Source organism: Vombatus ursinus, unplaced genomic scaffold (assembly GCF_900497805.2).
Source record: "Vombatus ursinus unplaced genomic scaffold, bare-nosed wombat genome assembly UNPS02014959.1, whole genome shotgun sequence".
Taxonomy (NCBI): Eukaryota; Metazoa; Chordata; class Mammalia; order Diprotodontia; family Vombatidae; genus Vombatus; species Vombatus ursinus.
This window is the reverse complement of record NW_020954737.1, coordinates 1,845,962-1,863,260: the sequence shown is the minus strand read 5'-3', so window position 1 is coordinate 1,863,260 and position 17,299 is coordinate 1,845,962. Positions and strand designations below refer to the sequence as shown.

General features: G+C 42.5%; 1 protein-coding gene across 2 annotated transcripts in view; it reads right to left on the bottom strand.

Annotated features, from left to right (window-relative positions):
* Positions 1-5,216: 5,216 nt before the first annotated feature.
* The window catches only part of HCLS1 (hematopoietic cell-specific Lyn substrate 1), a 44,183-nt gene continuing 32,100 nt past the window's right edge, over positions 5,217-17,299 (bottom strand). For both annotated transcript variants that reach the window (XM_027845277.1, XM_027845276.1), the window contains 10 exons: positions 16,555-16,610; positions 14,397-14,451; positions 13,688-13,798; positions 11,246-11,301; positions 10,488-10,557; positions 8,841-8,989; positions 7,377-7,484; positions 6,776-7,055; positions 5,590-5,661; positions 5,217-5,388 (listed from right to left, as the gene is read on the bottom strand). In XM_027845277.1, coding sequence (XP_027701078.1) covers positions 5,252-5,388; positions 5,590-5,661; positions 6,776-7,055; positions 7,377-7,484; positions 8,841-8,989; positions 10,488-10,557; positions 11,246-11,301; positions 13,688-13,798; positions 14,397-14,451; positions 16,555-16,610 — 1,094 coding nt within the window. In that variant the 3' untranslated portion in view covers positions 5,217-5,251. The remainder of the gene's footprint in view (positions 5,389-5,589; positions 5,662-6,775; positions 7,056-7,376; positions 7,485-8,840; positions 8,990-10,487; positions 10,558-11,245; positions 11,302-13,687; positions 13,799-14,396; positions 14,452-16,554; positions 16,611-17,299) is intronic.

The window sequence follows — 17,299 nt, the reverse complement described above, 5'->3', positions numbered from 1 at the left end:
AGAAAGAAAGAAAGAAAGAAAGAAAGAAAGAAAGAAAGAAAGAAAGAGAAAGAAAGAAAGAAAGGAAAAAAACTCACATGTCCAACTTTCCTTTTGTTTCTGACATGGATGAACATCCTTTTTGGAAAAGCTTCAACCACAGAATAGTGAAAAAGTCTGGAGGACCATGTATCACTGGGGAAAACAGGAAGAGTAAAGAAGAGTTATTTTGACTGTGGGCATAGGTACTAGGGTGATTGGGGCAGAGAGGAGCTACAATCATTTCACATCTTCCTGGTCTAACAATGCAGCAATCTCCTAACCACCTGGGGGCCTAATAGTAGAAAGTCCCCAACCCCTATGCAAGGACATAATTAAGTAGATAGTGTCACCTACCTCATTCACTGCTGTAACAATTATTCTCTCTCCTTGGATAAGAGACTGCCATTTTGTCTAAAAGGATGACTTTTGCAATTGTGAAAGTATTTGTTCTCTTCTCCTTTTATACTTCCCTCAAACAGAGAGTGTTTTGTTATTCTGATAAAAAATGTTTCTATTTGAATTCCAAAAACTCCCCTTTTCTGCCTTAACTAATCCTCCTCTCTCTTCTGTGAAGTACTTTACTTTTCTAACCTAAGTTGCCATGGAATACTGCAGATTGGCTGCTCACTCTAAGAGGGCCTTTAAGGTACAAATCTGTACCCCAGGAATTTGAATGGCTATCAATGACAGCAGATTCCTTGGCATACTAAAAAAAATCTCTTTACTTTCAGTTTGGCCAACATTAAGTCGTTCCCCCTCCCCCCAAAATGTTATGTCACTTATGTTTTGCATCCTATGTGGGGTGAATTAAAGGCTGTCCCATATTATAAATAAAGTTAGCCTGAGTGCTTGCATAGAAGCAATGGAGCATGGCAGGTGGTGCTAAAGGCTCTTTTATCTTATCTATATAGCCATGAGCTAGATTCTGAGACTGCCTGGCTAGAGACATGAGCTAAAAAGTCATTTGATAGAAACTCCCCCAAATTAAATCCAATTCATGTAAAGACAGCTCTGGGGCACAGTAAACACAGAACCATAGGGTATCAGAGCTGGAATTGTCTCTTAGAGTTTACCTAGTCTTTTCCTTTTATAAACAAGGAAACTGAGGTCCAGAGAGGATAGCTAACTTTCTCAGGACCACAGGGTACATGTAAAAGAAAAGGTTGAACTACACAATCTCTAAGAACCCTTTCAGTTCTGACACGATGTGTTCCTCAGTGATCTTGGAATCTTAGCACTGAAAGGGACTTTAGGGATCAGTTACCCAACCTCTCACCCAGTGCGTGAAGGAATCATGCCCACATCCCTGGCAGCTGGTCATCCAGCCTCCTTGAGGAGTGCCTCACTATGCCCATTACATTTATGGACAGCTCTAGTTATTAGAAAGTCATTCTTGACATTGAGTTGAGATTTGCAACCCTGCAACTCCCACCTATTTGTCCTAGTTCTGAATAGTACAGAGTCTTCAGCACACAGATACTAGAAGACAGCTACTGCTATTTCACCAAAAATGGAGCTCTTCTTCTTAATTCCACTTGAGGGTTTTTCACAGTGGTAAGTGGAGGCACAGGGTAGCCAGGTGGCCAGCCTGGAATCAAGAAGACCTGAGTTCAAGTTGGGCCTCAGACACTTAGTAGATGTGTGACCCTGGGCAAGTCACTTTACCATGTTTGCCTCAGTTTCCTCATCTATAAAATGAGCCGGAGAAGGAAATGGCAAACTACTCCAGTATGTTTGCCAGTGTCAAGATATTAGGAGACACCCTGTTTTCCAGAGCTAAGGCCCCAGCAAGCTAGCTGTGCCCTGAGCTTGGTATAACAACAATCCTTTGCACTCACTCTCTGGATAATCTCAGCCACAGCAAAATCCCAGAATTATTTCTGGTCGTGAAGCCCTGCTCTGAATCAAACTTGTCACATTGTTGCTGTTACCCCTCACTCTCAGGGCTACAGATCACTGTGCGGCCATTGGTATAACTCAGGCCTGCACAACATATGGTCCACAGGCTGCTTGTGGCCCGCCAAAGGATTTCAGGTGGCCTGCAAAAAATGGAGAGAATGCAAAAGAAAGTAAAGATGTAACGAGTGCTTTGTCCGTGTCCCACTTAACCTGCCTTCCACCAGTCACTATTGTGCCCCTCATGTAACTTGGAGGGTGGGCTGCCATTGCGCATTCTCTCCTGTTTGTCATGTGACCTGCAGCAACCAAGCATCGTCAGTGTGTCTCTAGTCTGAGAGGTGCGAAAGCCGTATCTTTTCACTTGTTTTCAGTCATTACTAGTGTTGAACAGGAACAAAGTGAGAGCAGCCACATGCCAACGCAGCTGACGCCTGCTATACAATGAGCGGCAACAAAGCAAGGGTTTCTTCTCCTCCCTAGCTGCATGGCCACCTTCCAAGTTATATGAGTGTCTGGCGCTCTCTCCAAGGTCAGACACTCAGTGCAGTATTTCTTTGTATGTCAGCAGTTGCTCACATGGAGATTTTTTGGGGTGATTTTGTAAAATGGGTGATAAAAAGAAATGGAAGATCAAACCAGAACATAGAGCATTTAATCTGGAGTGGACAAATAGATACTTGTTTACTTACATGAGAGACAAAATATTGTGCCTTCTTTGCTCAAAGTAATAGCCTTTCTGAAGGAGAACACTGCCAATTCAAATCAAAACATCCTGACTTAAGCAAATTGGACACCAAGGAAAAACAAATTAAAGCATTCAAATTGTTGAAAAATTTCAGTGGGGAACAATGGTTTTCCAAGAAAGTAAACTCAGAAAATGAGGCAGCTACTAAGGTTAGTTTTCAGATTTCCAAACAAATTGCTGCTGCTGGCAAGTCTTTTACTGAAGGTGACCTCGTAAAGAAGTGTTTGCTGATTGCAGTTTCTGGATTATGTCCCGATTAAAAAAAGTGTTTTTTGAGGACATAAGTTTGTCCCATATGACTGTGTAATGAAGAGTAGCTGATGATAAGCTGATTGCTGACAAGAAGTATAATACGTTCCTTTAACTAAATGTAAACAGTAAGAAAACCTGAAAAATGTATTAAAACTTGTACTGCTTAGCAAAGTAATTTTTTTAACATTAATGTGATTTCACGATAAATAAAAATCTTAAGTAATAAGTGTAATTAATTGATATTAATTTGAAATTTCCCTTTTTAAAAAATATGGTTTATTTGCAAAATAGTTTAATCATTAATTATACCTTTACTTGCAAAGTGAGCCACTAAAAACCTATCTGGGGCTGGAAGAAATTTAGCCTGTTTTAATTTTGGTCCCTGCCTACTGCCAAGTTGTGAAGGTCTGGTGTAAGTATTGAGACTTCTCCATACTAAAGCAGGTTCTCTCCAGCCATTAGGGGTGGGGTTCTGGCACACGTGTCTTTGCTTGCAAGCTGTTTCCCCAACTTTGAAATTAAACTTCTGTCTGATTCCTGACTCTCTTGTCTCTGACCTGCTGGGTCAGGCTCTAGCCATCCACAGGTTAGAGGCCAGTTCTATCTGGCTGACACCAACAAGACTCCAAATGGGGTCATGAAGAGTCAGACACAACTGGAATGACTGAAAAACGGATGGAGGTACATGGGTCGTGTGGCTTTTACTTTTCCCCTTCTTCCTCCTACCCCCCATCCCCCTTCGCTCTCTCTTTCCTTCCCGCTCTTTTTTTACTCACACACACATTAGAGAATCAATGAAATTAGAGACAAGAGAAAGGGACATAATAGCTTCCGTGTATACGGCATCCTTTGCCACGTCCCTCCCCCAAGAAACTTCCCCACATGGTCTCTCATCCCCCCACCCCTACAGTCCATTACCTCAGGAAGATTGGCTCTGGTCAGAGTTTAAATAGCAGACTAAGACATAAGCACAGCTTCTAATAACTAGTAACTTCTTTCTGTAATGCAAAGATGCAAGGGGGTGGGGCCGGCATGGAGCAGTTTTGGATGAGGCTATAATAAACACAGGACCATAGATTATCAGAGCTCAGAGCTAAAAAGTACTTTTTTTAAGTACTAAAAGTACTAAAAAGTACAGTCCCATTTTATTCTATGTATAAGGAAACTGGGCAGCTAAGTGGGACAGTGGATAGAGTGCAGGGTCAGGAGTTAAGAAGACTCATCCTGCTGAGTTCAAATCTGACCTCAGATACTTCCTAGCTGTGTGACCCTGGACAAGTCATTTCACCCTGTGGGCCTCAGTTTCCTCATCTGTAAAATGAGCTGGAGAAGGAAATGACAAACCACTCGAGTGTCTCTGCCAAGAAAACCCCAAACGGGGTCATGAAGAGTCAGACATGACTGAACAATAACAAAGGTTATTTGCTCCGGGCCATAGATATAACTAGTAAGCAAAAGAACTAAAACTAAAACTCATGCTTTCTGACTTCTGACCCCGTGCCAAGAAAGTCCCCTGGAGATGGCGGCTGTGGCACTGAAGCAGAGCTGAGGTTCTTGGGAGGTCAATTATCTCAGCACAAAGAACAAACAGATCAACAAAAAAACCACAGAGCCACTTTATTTCCAATTCCAAGCATCAGGTTCAGTTAGAAAACCATGGAAGGGAAGGGAAGGGACACATTAGCAATTGCCATCTCATGACCCCATGAGCAAGGAGCCCTGAGTTTGGGGCAGGGAGTCACTAAGTCTTGGGATTGGGCTAAAGGAGTCCCTGGGAAAGAAGAGGCAGCCTGCAGCTGGGGGAAGAGGTGGGAAGCAAGGCAATATTAAATGATGTTTCTGTATCTGCTTCATCTACTCAGTGGCCTAAGAATTAGAGAAGGCTGATTTCTTATTTCCCTGCCCTCCTCCCAAAGGACGTGCTCCCCCACAAAAATCACCTTGTATCTATTACCCATCTTGTATATAACTACATACATATATATGTGTGTGTGTGTGTATACATATATATATATATAAACATATATATATACATATATATATATAAACATATATATATATATATATATACATATATATATTCTGACTCCCCTCCTCTCTCCGATAGAATGTAAACCCCTTGAGGGAGTTTCACTTCTTCCTCTGTATTCTCAGTACCTAGCACAGTACCTGGCACATAGTATAGGCACTTAATAAATGCTTGTTAATTTGATAGTGCAAGGCAGAGCACAAGGCAGGGGTAGAAGTTCCTGGTGGGACCAGGGTGAGGCAAAGGAAAAGGGTCTAGGGGGCAAATGAATGATTGAAAAGATTGTAGTTTAATGGCAGGGAAGGTCACTGAAGAAGCTGGACGTAATTTGCTGGGAAGAGGCCAAAATGACCGTGGCAACGTCCCCGCCACCAGCCCTCATCTATCATCTCGATGTCAGTGATGGTGTCATCTGGGTCAAAGGATATCTCATCGCTGCCCTCTGTGGAAGAAATTGAAAGAATCCTCAGTCCCAATTAAGAAGGGGACTTTCCCTTTCCCTCTGTTCTCCCCAACCTACTCCACAAGGAAAATGAGTCTGGCCTTCTCCCCCAATCCACACCTTGGGAAAGTTAATCTCAGGTACCATATAGTTGCTCATAGGCTCCAACCCCAGGGCAGTTCATCCCCAAAAGTGACCTACCTCCTTGGTAATCATACAGGGCAATGGCTGAGATCCCTGTTGATCCAGACTTAGTTCCAATGCCAGCAGTTCCTACACAATAAGGGAAACAAATAGGGCAATATCAATGCTTGTCAGGGAAGAGGGATGGCTTTGGAGAAGAAAGGTTGAGGAAGAACTGGTAACTGGACTTCCCACACAGTTCCTAACTAATCAACAAGTATTTATTAAGTACTTGCTATGTATTGGGCACTGGGGATGAGAGGACAAAGAACGAAACAAACCATACTTCCAATGACTTACATTCTAATGGGGAAGACAACAAATATATTTATATATTGAGAAAGAGAAAGAGAGAGAGAGAGAACATAAATATAATGCTGATAAGTACAGATATATACAAAAGAGTTAAATGCAAAGTAGTCTGGGAGGGAGGGTAAGGGAGTGTGCTACTGGTTGAGGAGGTCAGGCAGTGATGTGCTACTAAATGTGTAACAACCAGTTCTTAGGGCAGGGGTCTATGCATGACACAGTTTTAAGTTTAATCTATATATTAGCATTTTCTTAAGTCTAGACAACCAACAAAACAATATCAGTCAAATTCTGATTTGTAGTGTTTGCTGATTTCTAAGGTGTGAATGCTTATACCCAAAATTTAACAAGAGCAAACCCCCGGATGAAGAAAGGCTTCCAACGGAAGATGATGCCTACGCTATCTACATCTCAAAGAAGAGAGGGATTCTCTAAAGCAGTAAGGGGAAATGCATCAGGTTTGTGGGACAGCCAATGCAAAGACTAGAGATGTTCTGAGTGAGAAATGAAGAGGTCAGTTTGCCTGGATCACAGAGTGAGAGAGAGGAATAATGTCCAATGAGGCTGGAAATACAGGTTGGGGCCAGGTTATATAGAACTGTAAAAGCTAAAGGGAGGAGTTTATCCTAGAAGCAATAGGAGACCACTGGAGCTGATGAAGTAGGGGAGTCATATGGTCAAACTGGCACTTAAGAAAAATAATTTTGACAGTAGCATGTGGGATAGACTGGACAGGTGAGCGATTAGAGGCCAGGAGACCCATTAGGAGGCTGTTGTAATTACTGAGGTGAGAGGTAAGGAGTGCCTGAACAGAAGTGGTAGCTGTGTCAGTGCAAGGAAGGGGTCAGATGTGAGAGGTGCTGTGGAGGTAGAAATCTCAGGCTCCCAAACTCACCAGCCGAATGGGAAGGCTCCAGGACATCCTCGTAGTCACCTTCTGCATCTTCTTCACCCTGTTGTGCGACATCCTCATAGTCATTCTCTTCGCCTCCACCCAGGTCTGGTTTTTCCAACTCCATCACAACCTCATAGTCATTCTCAGGCTCCAGCTCGTGTGTGGCCTCTGGCTCTGGCTCTGGCGGTGTTTGATAGACTGGCTCCTCCAGGGTCTGGAACCTATCAGGAGTCCTGGGGGGCAGAGCTGGGGGCTCCTCGTTATCTGGCCACTCATTGTCCTGAGAGAAGAGGAAAGCACAGAAAGCTCCTCTCTTTCACCTCAGAGATCAGGATAAATTCCACTCCCTGCTCCACCATTTCTCCCCATAATCCTGCGATTGTCTTTTCCTGCTAATCAAATCCATCCTTGACCCTTTAACAAGCTGGTCCAACCCCTCATTCCCAACTATGTGTATATCCACCTAGAGCATAGTTAGAGCAGTGGGATGGGGAGGGAAAGGGGAAATTTACTCAGCCTCTGGAGATGAAATCAGGGATTATAAACAATTGTGCCAAGGGAAAGAGCTGCTAATGCTACCAATAAAAAAGATTCCACTCACCTCTGGGGGAGCCCTCTTTGAGGGCAGGGTCGGCACTGGAGGAAGCTCTTTGTGTGTTGCTGTGGGTGCTGTCTTGGATGGCGGGCAGCTCTCTACCTGAGACCTATCCTGAGGAGGACAGAGCATTATTCTAGTTTACTTCCTCTCCCATCAAATTCATGCCTTGAGCTTTTTGGCCCATCTCCTCACCTGGAATGCCCTCTTCCTCTTTTCTGTCCCCTTTTCTAAATCTTACCCATTCTTCAAGACCCAGCTCAAATCCTGTCTTCCCTGATGACCCCAGCCCCCAGTGATTTGGGAACTTAAATGGTATTTAATAGATGGAGAATGTGACAAGCAGTACAACAGAAAGAGTACTGACTCACGTGCTGGGTTCAAATCCTACTTTCATATTTACTACCCACGTGCCTTTAAACAAGCCACCTAACTTTCCGGTGCCTTATTGTTGTTGGGTTTTGGTTTTTTTTTTTTGGTCATTTGTAAAATGAGAAGATCAGACTAGTTAGTTTCTGAGGTCTCATCTAGCTCAACATTTATGATCCTATGACACAATTAATTGTGAACAGCTTCTTCTATTGCTATCTGCCAGGAGTTCTCCTGAGTTCAAATCCAGCTTCAGACACTTACTAGTTATGTGACCCTGGACAAGTCACTTAACTTCTGTTTGCCTCAGTTTATTCATCTGTAAAATGGGAATAATAACAGCACCTAACTTCCAGGATTGTTATGAGAATCAGATGAGATAATAATTGTAAAGAGGTTAGCATAGTGCCAAACACATGATAGGTACCATATAAATGTTAGCTGTTGTTATTATTATTACTGTACTGTCATTTATACCTTCAATTGTTATTTAACTTTTAATGGATCTAAAGAGTGATGAACTTGGAGTCAGAAAGACTTAAATTCAAATCCCGCCTCAGACACTTCTTCTCTTTATAACCCCAAATCACTTAAGCTCAGTTTGCCCCAATTTCCTCAACTGTTAAATGGAGAAAATAATAGTATCTACCTCCCAGAGCTGTTGTGAGAATCAAATAAAATAATGTAGATACAGCACTTGGCAAATCCCAAAGTATTACATAAATTCTAGCTATTATCTCCCCAACTAAACTAAAAGCTCTTTGAGGGCAGGAACCTTCTCTATTCACCTATGCCTTGCAAATAATAGGTGTAGTGGATAGAGTGCCAGACCTGGAGTCAGGAAGACCAGGGTTAAACTCTGGCCTCAGACATTTACCAGATGTGTGACCCTGGGCAAGTCACTTAACTCTGTTTGCCTCAGTTTCCTAATATGTAAAAGGATCTGGAGAAGGAAATGGCAAACCACTCGGGAATCTTTGCCAAGAAAACTCCAAAAGGGGTCACAAAAAGTCAGACACAACTGAAAAACGATTAAACAATAACAAATATTTTGTTCCAGTATGCCTTGGGTAAGGTGATCTAGATGCGAGGGAAGCTTACCTCCAAGGGGGTTTTCTTGGGAACCAGAGTAGGCACTACAGGCTTCTTTGACACCACCTTTCGTTCTGGGGGTTTCTCTTCTGCCCGCTTCCTGTTCTCTTCTGCCATGGATTCAAATTTTGCCTTCAGTCCACGGGCCCCACTGGAAGCTATCCACAAGGGAAATGGCATTAGGGTTGAACGAAGGTGGTAATGGGGCATGCCATATCAAAGGGTGGTGATCCATGAGATATGATAAAACAGAAAGGACGAAGAGGGGTCTGCAAACCTGGAGTGGTTTCGAAAGGGGAATGTGAAGGTGTGGACCTCAAGACCATCTCCTTAGAGCCACAACTTGCCCTAAACCTGCACCCCTTCCTATGTCTCTGCAAACCTGAAAGATCCATCCAAATTTTTCTTGCCCACACCTCATTCTTCTCTCCCCCAAATCTCTTTTCTCAGTCACCCTAAAACTCCTATCCCTCATTGTCCACACTCTTCAAATCAGCATCCCTCCCTGGTGCCCTCCTAGGCTACAATTTCGTCTTTATCTTGCCAATCAAATCCCCATCCCTTACAGTTCACTCTTCGTGGGTCCCATTGTCTCCAGCTCTCACCTCCTCCTGCAAGCCTCTTTTGATATCCTTGATCTGGCTAGCCCAGTGAGAAGAACCCAGAGGCAGCGAGGTGATAACAATAAAATCTGAGAATGTACTTCTAGGCTAACCTTCCTAACCCAAATAGGAATCAGTTCTATAGTATCCTTCAATTTAATTCAATTCAATTTAACATTTATAAAAATTAAACATTTACAAATGAAATATAAATTAAATATTTATAAAATGGCTAGTATGCACAAGATAGCTAGGTGGTACAGTGCATAAAATTCAGGAACTTGGAGTCAGGAAGACTTGAGCTCAAATCTAGCTCAGACACTGTGACTTTAGAAAAGTCATTTAATTCTGTCCACCTCAGTTTCCTTCTCTGTAAAATGGGGCTAATAATATCATCTACCTCCTGGTTGTTGGGAGGATAAAATCAGACAACATTTGTAAAACTCTTTGCAAAACTTAAAGTGCTGTTATTACTATTATTATACAAAGATTAAATACTAAATATCATCATATAATAAAATGTAAGTACAACATTGTACAATATAATATACATATAATAATATCATACATAATATAAATATTATAATAGTTATATAGTCATATAAATTATTTAACATTATAAGATTTATTTAAAGCTATTTTATTTAAGTTAAAATGATTTAATTTTATTAAAATTAAAATTATTAAATATTATCATACAAAGATTAAAAACTAAATAGTACCTGCCTCTACTTGAAGACTTGCAGTGATAGAGAACTCCTTATTTCATTTTTGAACAATGATATTAGAACATCTTTCTTATGCCCAATTGAAATTGGATATTCTGTACCTTCTACCTATTAGTCTTAGTTCTGTCTACTAGAATGATGAGTAATAAATATAATCCCTCTTCCAAATTAGGAGTGAGGCTAAGGGCTACCTAACCTGATCTGGATGAGAGGGTAAGGGTGAGCAGAGGATGGAAAAGTTGCTAGATCCACAGGGCAAAGAGAATGAAGAGGTTGAAAGGATATTCGATTGGGGGTGGAGGAGGAACTTAGTTCTAAAAACTCACCAGCCTCTGTGGGTGTGGTTTTCTTATAAGCTGAAGTGGGAGCTTCCATCTCACTAAAACTGGCCGCACTCTACGGAAAGAAAAGGGGGAGGGGAATAAAAGCTGCCCCAGGAGACGTGTGGTCCAAAGCTTGGAACATTTAGGACCTTCTCAGGTGAAATCCCTGGATAGATGAAGTTCCAAAGTGGGATGGGGACCGATGTCCCAAATTTTGGGATATGTATGGTGCAGTTCTGGACTGCTGGATGCTCCTGAGTAGCATGCGCGCATGTGCGCACACACACACGTGCACACACACACACACACACACACACTCCAAATCTCACATCGTTAAAGAGGGTCAACCTCAAATTAAGTGAGAGGCACTGGTGGGTGGTAAGGAGGAGGAGGTCAGGACAGCCATGTGAGCTGAGGTCAGGAAGGATATTCACAGGATTGAAACCATAGTGTGAGTGTGATATAATCTTCTCCTCTCTTCCCTTGGGTGTTGTCTCCCTTATTCCTCCAAGGTCAGTCCCCCAACCCCAGTCAAAACCAGGACTTCTGACCAACCCACCAGAGCCCAGAGCCAAGAAGTATAAAAGAAGGATCAGAAAGGAGTCCAGAGGTGGAGGTCTTGCCCTTTGACTGAGCACAGAGTGATAGACACAGGAGTACTATCATCAACACTTTCCCCTGTCCCCTCTCCATAGCATTATCCCTGTCATCACTCTTGGTATAGTTTGGAGGAAACCCCCTTCGTACAAGGAGTCTCTTACCTTGTCTACTCGGTCCCTCTCTACCCCATATTGACCACCAAAGCCTTTGGCATAATCTGCAGAAAAAAGGAGTCCAGGAGTCAGACCCAAGAGACAAAGCCAAAGAATGGGGAACAGAGATGGGAGAGAGGGAGAAATATGGAGAACAGTAAAAGATAGATAGGGCATGACCATCAGAGGCTTAGGACTAGAGAGAAGAAGGCATGGGTGAAGAGATTGGAACATGGATTGAGAAAAGGAAATGGGGGCCAAAAAAGTTAGATGGGGACAGGAAGAAAGAGATAAGGGATAAGAATAGAGGTAAGGATAGGAAAGGGTACACATCCCTAACCCTGGCCCACCATGTCTACCCCCACATTCCTCAGCAACAGTTTCTCAGTATCTCTCTCATGGGACTGTTAAGGAGGATAGTGGCCCAGTATTTCCCTTCTTGCTTAATTGTATTTGTCTTACTGTCTTTGGTTTGATTTGTTTGTTTGGTTTGGGAGAGGAGAAAGGAGTGGTTTAGACCTTTGATTTTATGACTACAGGCTACTCTCCATGTAATCATTCTCTTCACTGATGCAAATCCGTAACTTGTCTGAACTTTATAGTCTTAGAGATAAGTCTGGGGCAATGAGAGATTAATTGTCTTAACTCCTATCATTCTCATGAGGGGCTGAGGTAGTATGGTATAGTGGGTAGAGAATTCATCCGTAGTCAAGAAGACCTGGGTTCAAGTCTTAGTTCTGATACACAATGATAGTGTGTCTCTGAGAAAATCATTTAACATCTCAGTACTCAAGACAACTCTCTTAAGACTATAATTTGCAAAGGGCAGCTAGGTGGTGCAGTGGATACAGCACCGGCCCTGAAGTTGGGAGGACCTGAGTTCAAATTAGGCCTCAGACCAAACACTTGACACTTACTAGCTGTGTGACCCTGGGCAAACCACTTAACCCCAATTGCCTAAAAACTAAAAAAAAAAAATTAATATAATTTGCAGTGCTGCCCATATGCATTGGCAGAGAGAGTTTTCAGTTAACTGGGAGAAAATAATCTTCACAAGTTTCTCTGATAAAGGTCTAATGCCTAAGATATGTAAGGAAGTGATTCAAATATATGTGAGTGACAGACATTCCCAATAGATAAATGGTCAAAAGATAAAAACAGGAAGTTCTCAAAGAAAGCAGTCCAAGCTGTCAACAACCATATGAAAAAGAGGTCAAATCATTAATAATTAGCTGAATGAAAATTAAAACGACTCTGAAATTCTACCTCATATCTATCAGATTGGTGAAAATGGGAATTGATGGAAGGGAAGTGGGAAGATGGGCACACTGGTACACTATTGGTGGAGCTGTGAATAGGCCCAGTTATTCTGGTATATAATTTGGAATTATGCCTCAAAGTCACTAAACTGTGGATATTCTTTTTTTCAATAATAGCATTACTAAACTGATACCCTTAAGAGACGAGAGAAAAAGGAAAAGGACCCGTATGAGCACAAATATGTATAGCAGTCCCTTTTTTGTAGCAAAGAACTGGAAATAAAATGGCTCCCAATCAACTGGAAATAGCTGAACTAATCATGGTATATTAATATGATAGCATATTATTTCACTATGAGAAATGACAAAAGGAATAGTTTCAGAGAAACTTGGGAAGATGTATATAAACTGATGCAGAGTAAAGTGAGCATAGCCTGAAAAACAATTTACACAGTAACAGCAGCATTGTAAAGGAAAATAACTTTGAAAGACTTCAGAACCTTGACTAACCATGATGAAAAGACACACTGATGAAAGTAGAGGAGATTCCCCTTACCACAATTTGCCTATAACAATTAAACTCTGGGGTGCACTCAGACACAAACAATAAAAAAATCTATATTTCATGAAGTACACTGTTGATTTGAGAGTGCTTGTATTAAATTTACTTCATTCTACTTGCTTCAGGCACCAAAATTGCCTGAAAATTGGTTCTGAGGAGGATTGGAAGTACGTGGAAAGAGGGACTTCTGCAGCTTATCATATGACTTTATTATTCTGTTTCTAGTTCCCTTACTCACTGCATTACTCAGTCACTCCTCAGTACCACTCCTTGCTGCATCTATATTCATTCCTGCCTCTTATTATTCCCTTAATTTCCATCTCCCTCCTAAATCAACTTCCTTGCCCACCTCATTTCTCCTCTACTCTCCCATCTAATCATCCCACTCCACCCATTCTTATTAACCATCTCACATCATATTCTTCCTTCCACATTCCCATCTCTAACAATTTCAAGCATGGAATTCTCCCCGTGCTTTTAGGACACCCACTAGGGTAGCTTCAGGAGCAGAGGTAGTCTGTCCCATTTGTTTTAGCCCCTCAATCTCTCAATCCCAATCCCTCAATCCTCCCCAAATTCTGCTCTAGTTTCCTTTCAGTTCCTTTTGGCCTTTCAATCTCTCCAACTCACCTGTCTGGGACTCATGTTTTTCTGTCTCTCCCTTGTAGTCATAGCCAACAGCTGCCTTGTCCAGTTTATCCTTCTCTACCCCATAGCGACCACCAAAGCCCCGGGAGTAATCTGTTGAATGAGAGGGACATGTCAGACTTTTCAGCACATCTCAAGCATAGAAAAGAATTCAGTCAGAGAAAGCAAAATGGGAATGGGCCCAAGGGAAATGGGGGAGAGAATGAACTAAGTGGGTGCTTATGGGACAGAGCATTGTCCAAGTGGAGGAGGGAGTGTGGAGGGAGGGGGTATGGCATGCCCAGGCTTCTTCTATCAGTTTGAGTTCAGGTGCCTCACCTCTAATTTAGTGCAAAGCACCCTTTCCACCCCCTTCTTATTCTGCCCTTTCCTTTTGTTCCTTTTTTCCCTCCCATTCTTCTGAACATGTGGTGGGCAAATCATTCTAAGCATTCTCTCTCCCCAGCCCCTCCACAAAGTTTTGAAACCTAGAGATAAGTCAGGACACAGTCATGGGCATAGTAAGCTCCTTGAGGGAAGGAATGGGTCCATTTATTTTTGTATCCCCAAAGCCTAGCTCAGTTCCTGGCACTGTGCAGGCACTTGATGCACTGAAGCCATCAATGGTATAGACTTCTGAAAGCTGAGATGGGAAAGGAGAAGGCACATTGAGGCAGGAAGAGGTGTGGGACATATGGTGAAGGGTTCTTGCCTTTCTGAGATGTGTGTTTCTCCACTTCTCCTTTGTAATCAAACCCAACTGCTGACTGGGGAGGAACAAGAGAGATTTAATCAAAGCATCATCTGCCAAACACACACATTCTCTACCTCCCATCTTCTAGTACTACTCCTTGCCAAGCATTAGATTACACTGTGAGGGGTTCAAGCATAGGGGAGGTATAGGATGGTTATTATGGACATGCTCCCTCACATCACCAGACTCAAGTTCTTACAAGGTCATCATCATGGAGTGGTTTGTGGGTACTCTAATAGCCCACATCTCAAATTCCTTAATCTGCCACCCAAGGTCCCCCATCATCTGGTTCTATCTTCCTTTCCAGCCTTATTTCATTCAACTCCCTTTCACACACTCTATGCTTCTACCAAACTGTACCACTTTTGGTTTACAAAGTTGCCCTGTCCTTTGCAATCACTACATATTTTCATACCCTGTTTCCCAAGCCCTGAATATACTTCCCTCTCTCTTCCTATAAATATTCTTCTTCTGTCTCAGGGTCCACTTGACACATCATCTCCTCCATGAAGCCTTCCCTGATTCCCACTAGCTAGAAGTGATTCCTCATTCTTGAAATCTCTTGGAACCCTTGGTCTGATCTTAAGTTGATGCACTTAATTATATTCTAACTTGCAGTGTAGCTATTTGTGTTGATCTTATTTTCCTTGGTAACTTGTAAAGTCCTTGATACCAGACTGTCATTTTTTTATCCATTTATCCCATGTGCTTTGCACAGAATATGTAAGTAATAAATAAATATTTGTTGAGTTGATTTGATCAGAATTGACTCAATGCAAGGCCTGCCTCTTCTGACTTTGAGCTTCTCACTGTCCAAAATGTCTTTTGACTTCTTCTGCTTGATAGTTGTCAATGGAAGTGCTAACAGATTTCCTTGAGGAACTCACTGGGATGACAGTGATAGAGAAATTCTAGGTGAAGGCTTGATCCATGGCTGGGTAAAATTGAGGAGTGTAAACTGCCCTCTCCCCAGCTACCTCAATACCAAAGGGTACCTTAGCAAGGTCTAGCAGGAACTACCTCAGTCAATCATAGATATTTAATGAAGCTTGCTTTATTTACATAGTTAGAAGATACATGGATCTGGTTCTGGACATTTTAGGCAGTGTCCCATCCATTGTCCACACAGCTGAATGATGTTTCCAATGCATAGTCCTGACTATGTCATCTCCGTACTCAATGAACTCCAATGGCTCCCTATTACCTTTGGGATCAAAACCCAAACTATTTTGTATGCCATTTAAAGCGCTTCACAACCTGCCCCCTTCCAATCTTTCCAGGCTTATTCTATGTTACTGCCTTCTACAATTTCAACAATCTGACCAACCAGCCTTACTTGCTTTTCCTCACACTTGGCACTGTTCAATCTCTTAGCTCTGTGTCTTTGCCCTGGTTGTCTCCATACCTGGAATACTCTGCTTCCAAACCTCTGTCTCTTAAAATCTCTAGTTTTCTTCAAAATTTAGCTCAAATTACACTTTCCATAGGAGGCTTTTCCCAGTTCTCATATCTAATAGTGCCTTCCCTTCTAAGGTTACATTTCATCTATATTGTATGCATCCTATGTATACATGCTGTCTCCCCCACTAGAATACAGGACAGAGAATGTATAGTGCAGTTTAGCCTGAATCTCACATCTTCAAAGTCAGGCAACCTCAGATGAAGTGAGAGACGCTGAGAGGTGACAGGGAAGGAGAGGTCAGTATGGCCAGCTGAGCTGCAGTCAAAGAGGCCATTCTTATAGCTGCCAGGATAGGTGTGATGGAGACTCTGATTAGATTAGACAACCAAAGGTAAAAGATCCATGGGGTAGTGTGATACAACCTTCCCACACCTGCCCTTGGGGATTGCATCTCCCTCACTCTTGTATGCCCACTCCCCCCAAAGCCAAGACTTCTGACCAAGCCACCAGAAGCCAGAGCCAAGGAGAGTAAATGAAGGAGCAGAAAGCGGTCCAGAGCAGAGAGGGTATCCTACCACTTAACTGAACAAAAGGTGACAAACATAGGAGGCCAGTAATGAGTACTTTCTCCTGTTCTCCCTCCCTAACACCATCTCCATCAACACTCTTGGTATAGTTAGGGAGGAATCCCCTCAGAGCAAAGGGGTGTCTTACCTTGTCTACTCGGTCCTTCTGTACCCCATATTGACCACCAAAGCCTTTGGCATAATCTGAAGAACAGAAAGGTCCAGGAGTGAGACCCACAAGACAAAACCAAGGAATAGGGAAGAGAGATGGAGAGAAAAGAAAGGAATATGGAGGACAGGAAGAGATAGATAGGGCATGACTGTGAGAGGCTTGTGCTTAGAGAGAAGAATGTACAGATGAATTGATGGGAATATGGATTGGAAGAATGAAAATGGGGCAAAAAAAAATCAGATGTAGATAGGCAGAGACAGAGAGTCAAGGATAGGGAGCTTGCTCACCCCCACCACAAGAAACCTTCCCAACAGAGGCACTTTGCTGTCTTAGGGTCTCCTCTATGAGGTCAATGTGGTAAACTCCCTTTATATGGGGGCTGGTGGCCCAGCATTACTTCTCTGCTCAGCTGTACTTTTCTTGATATTTTTGTTCGGGGCAGGGTGCAGTTCAGATCTTTGATTACATGAATGTCGGATACTCTCAGTACCCTACTGAATGTAGTTGAAACTCCCTCCACTGATAAAAATCAGCAATTGTAGGAGCAATGAAAGGTTAATTGCTTTAATTACTCTTATTATTTCCATGAGAGGTAAAAACAGTGTGGTATAGGCAACAGAGAACCTTGCTGGAGTTAGGAAGACCTTAGTTCAAGTCCTACCCCAGATACATACTGGCTTTCTACGCCCGGATAGGCAGCTAGGCAGTGGATAGTGTTGGA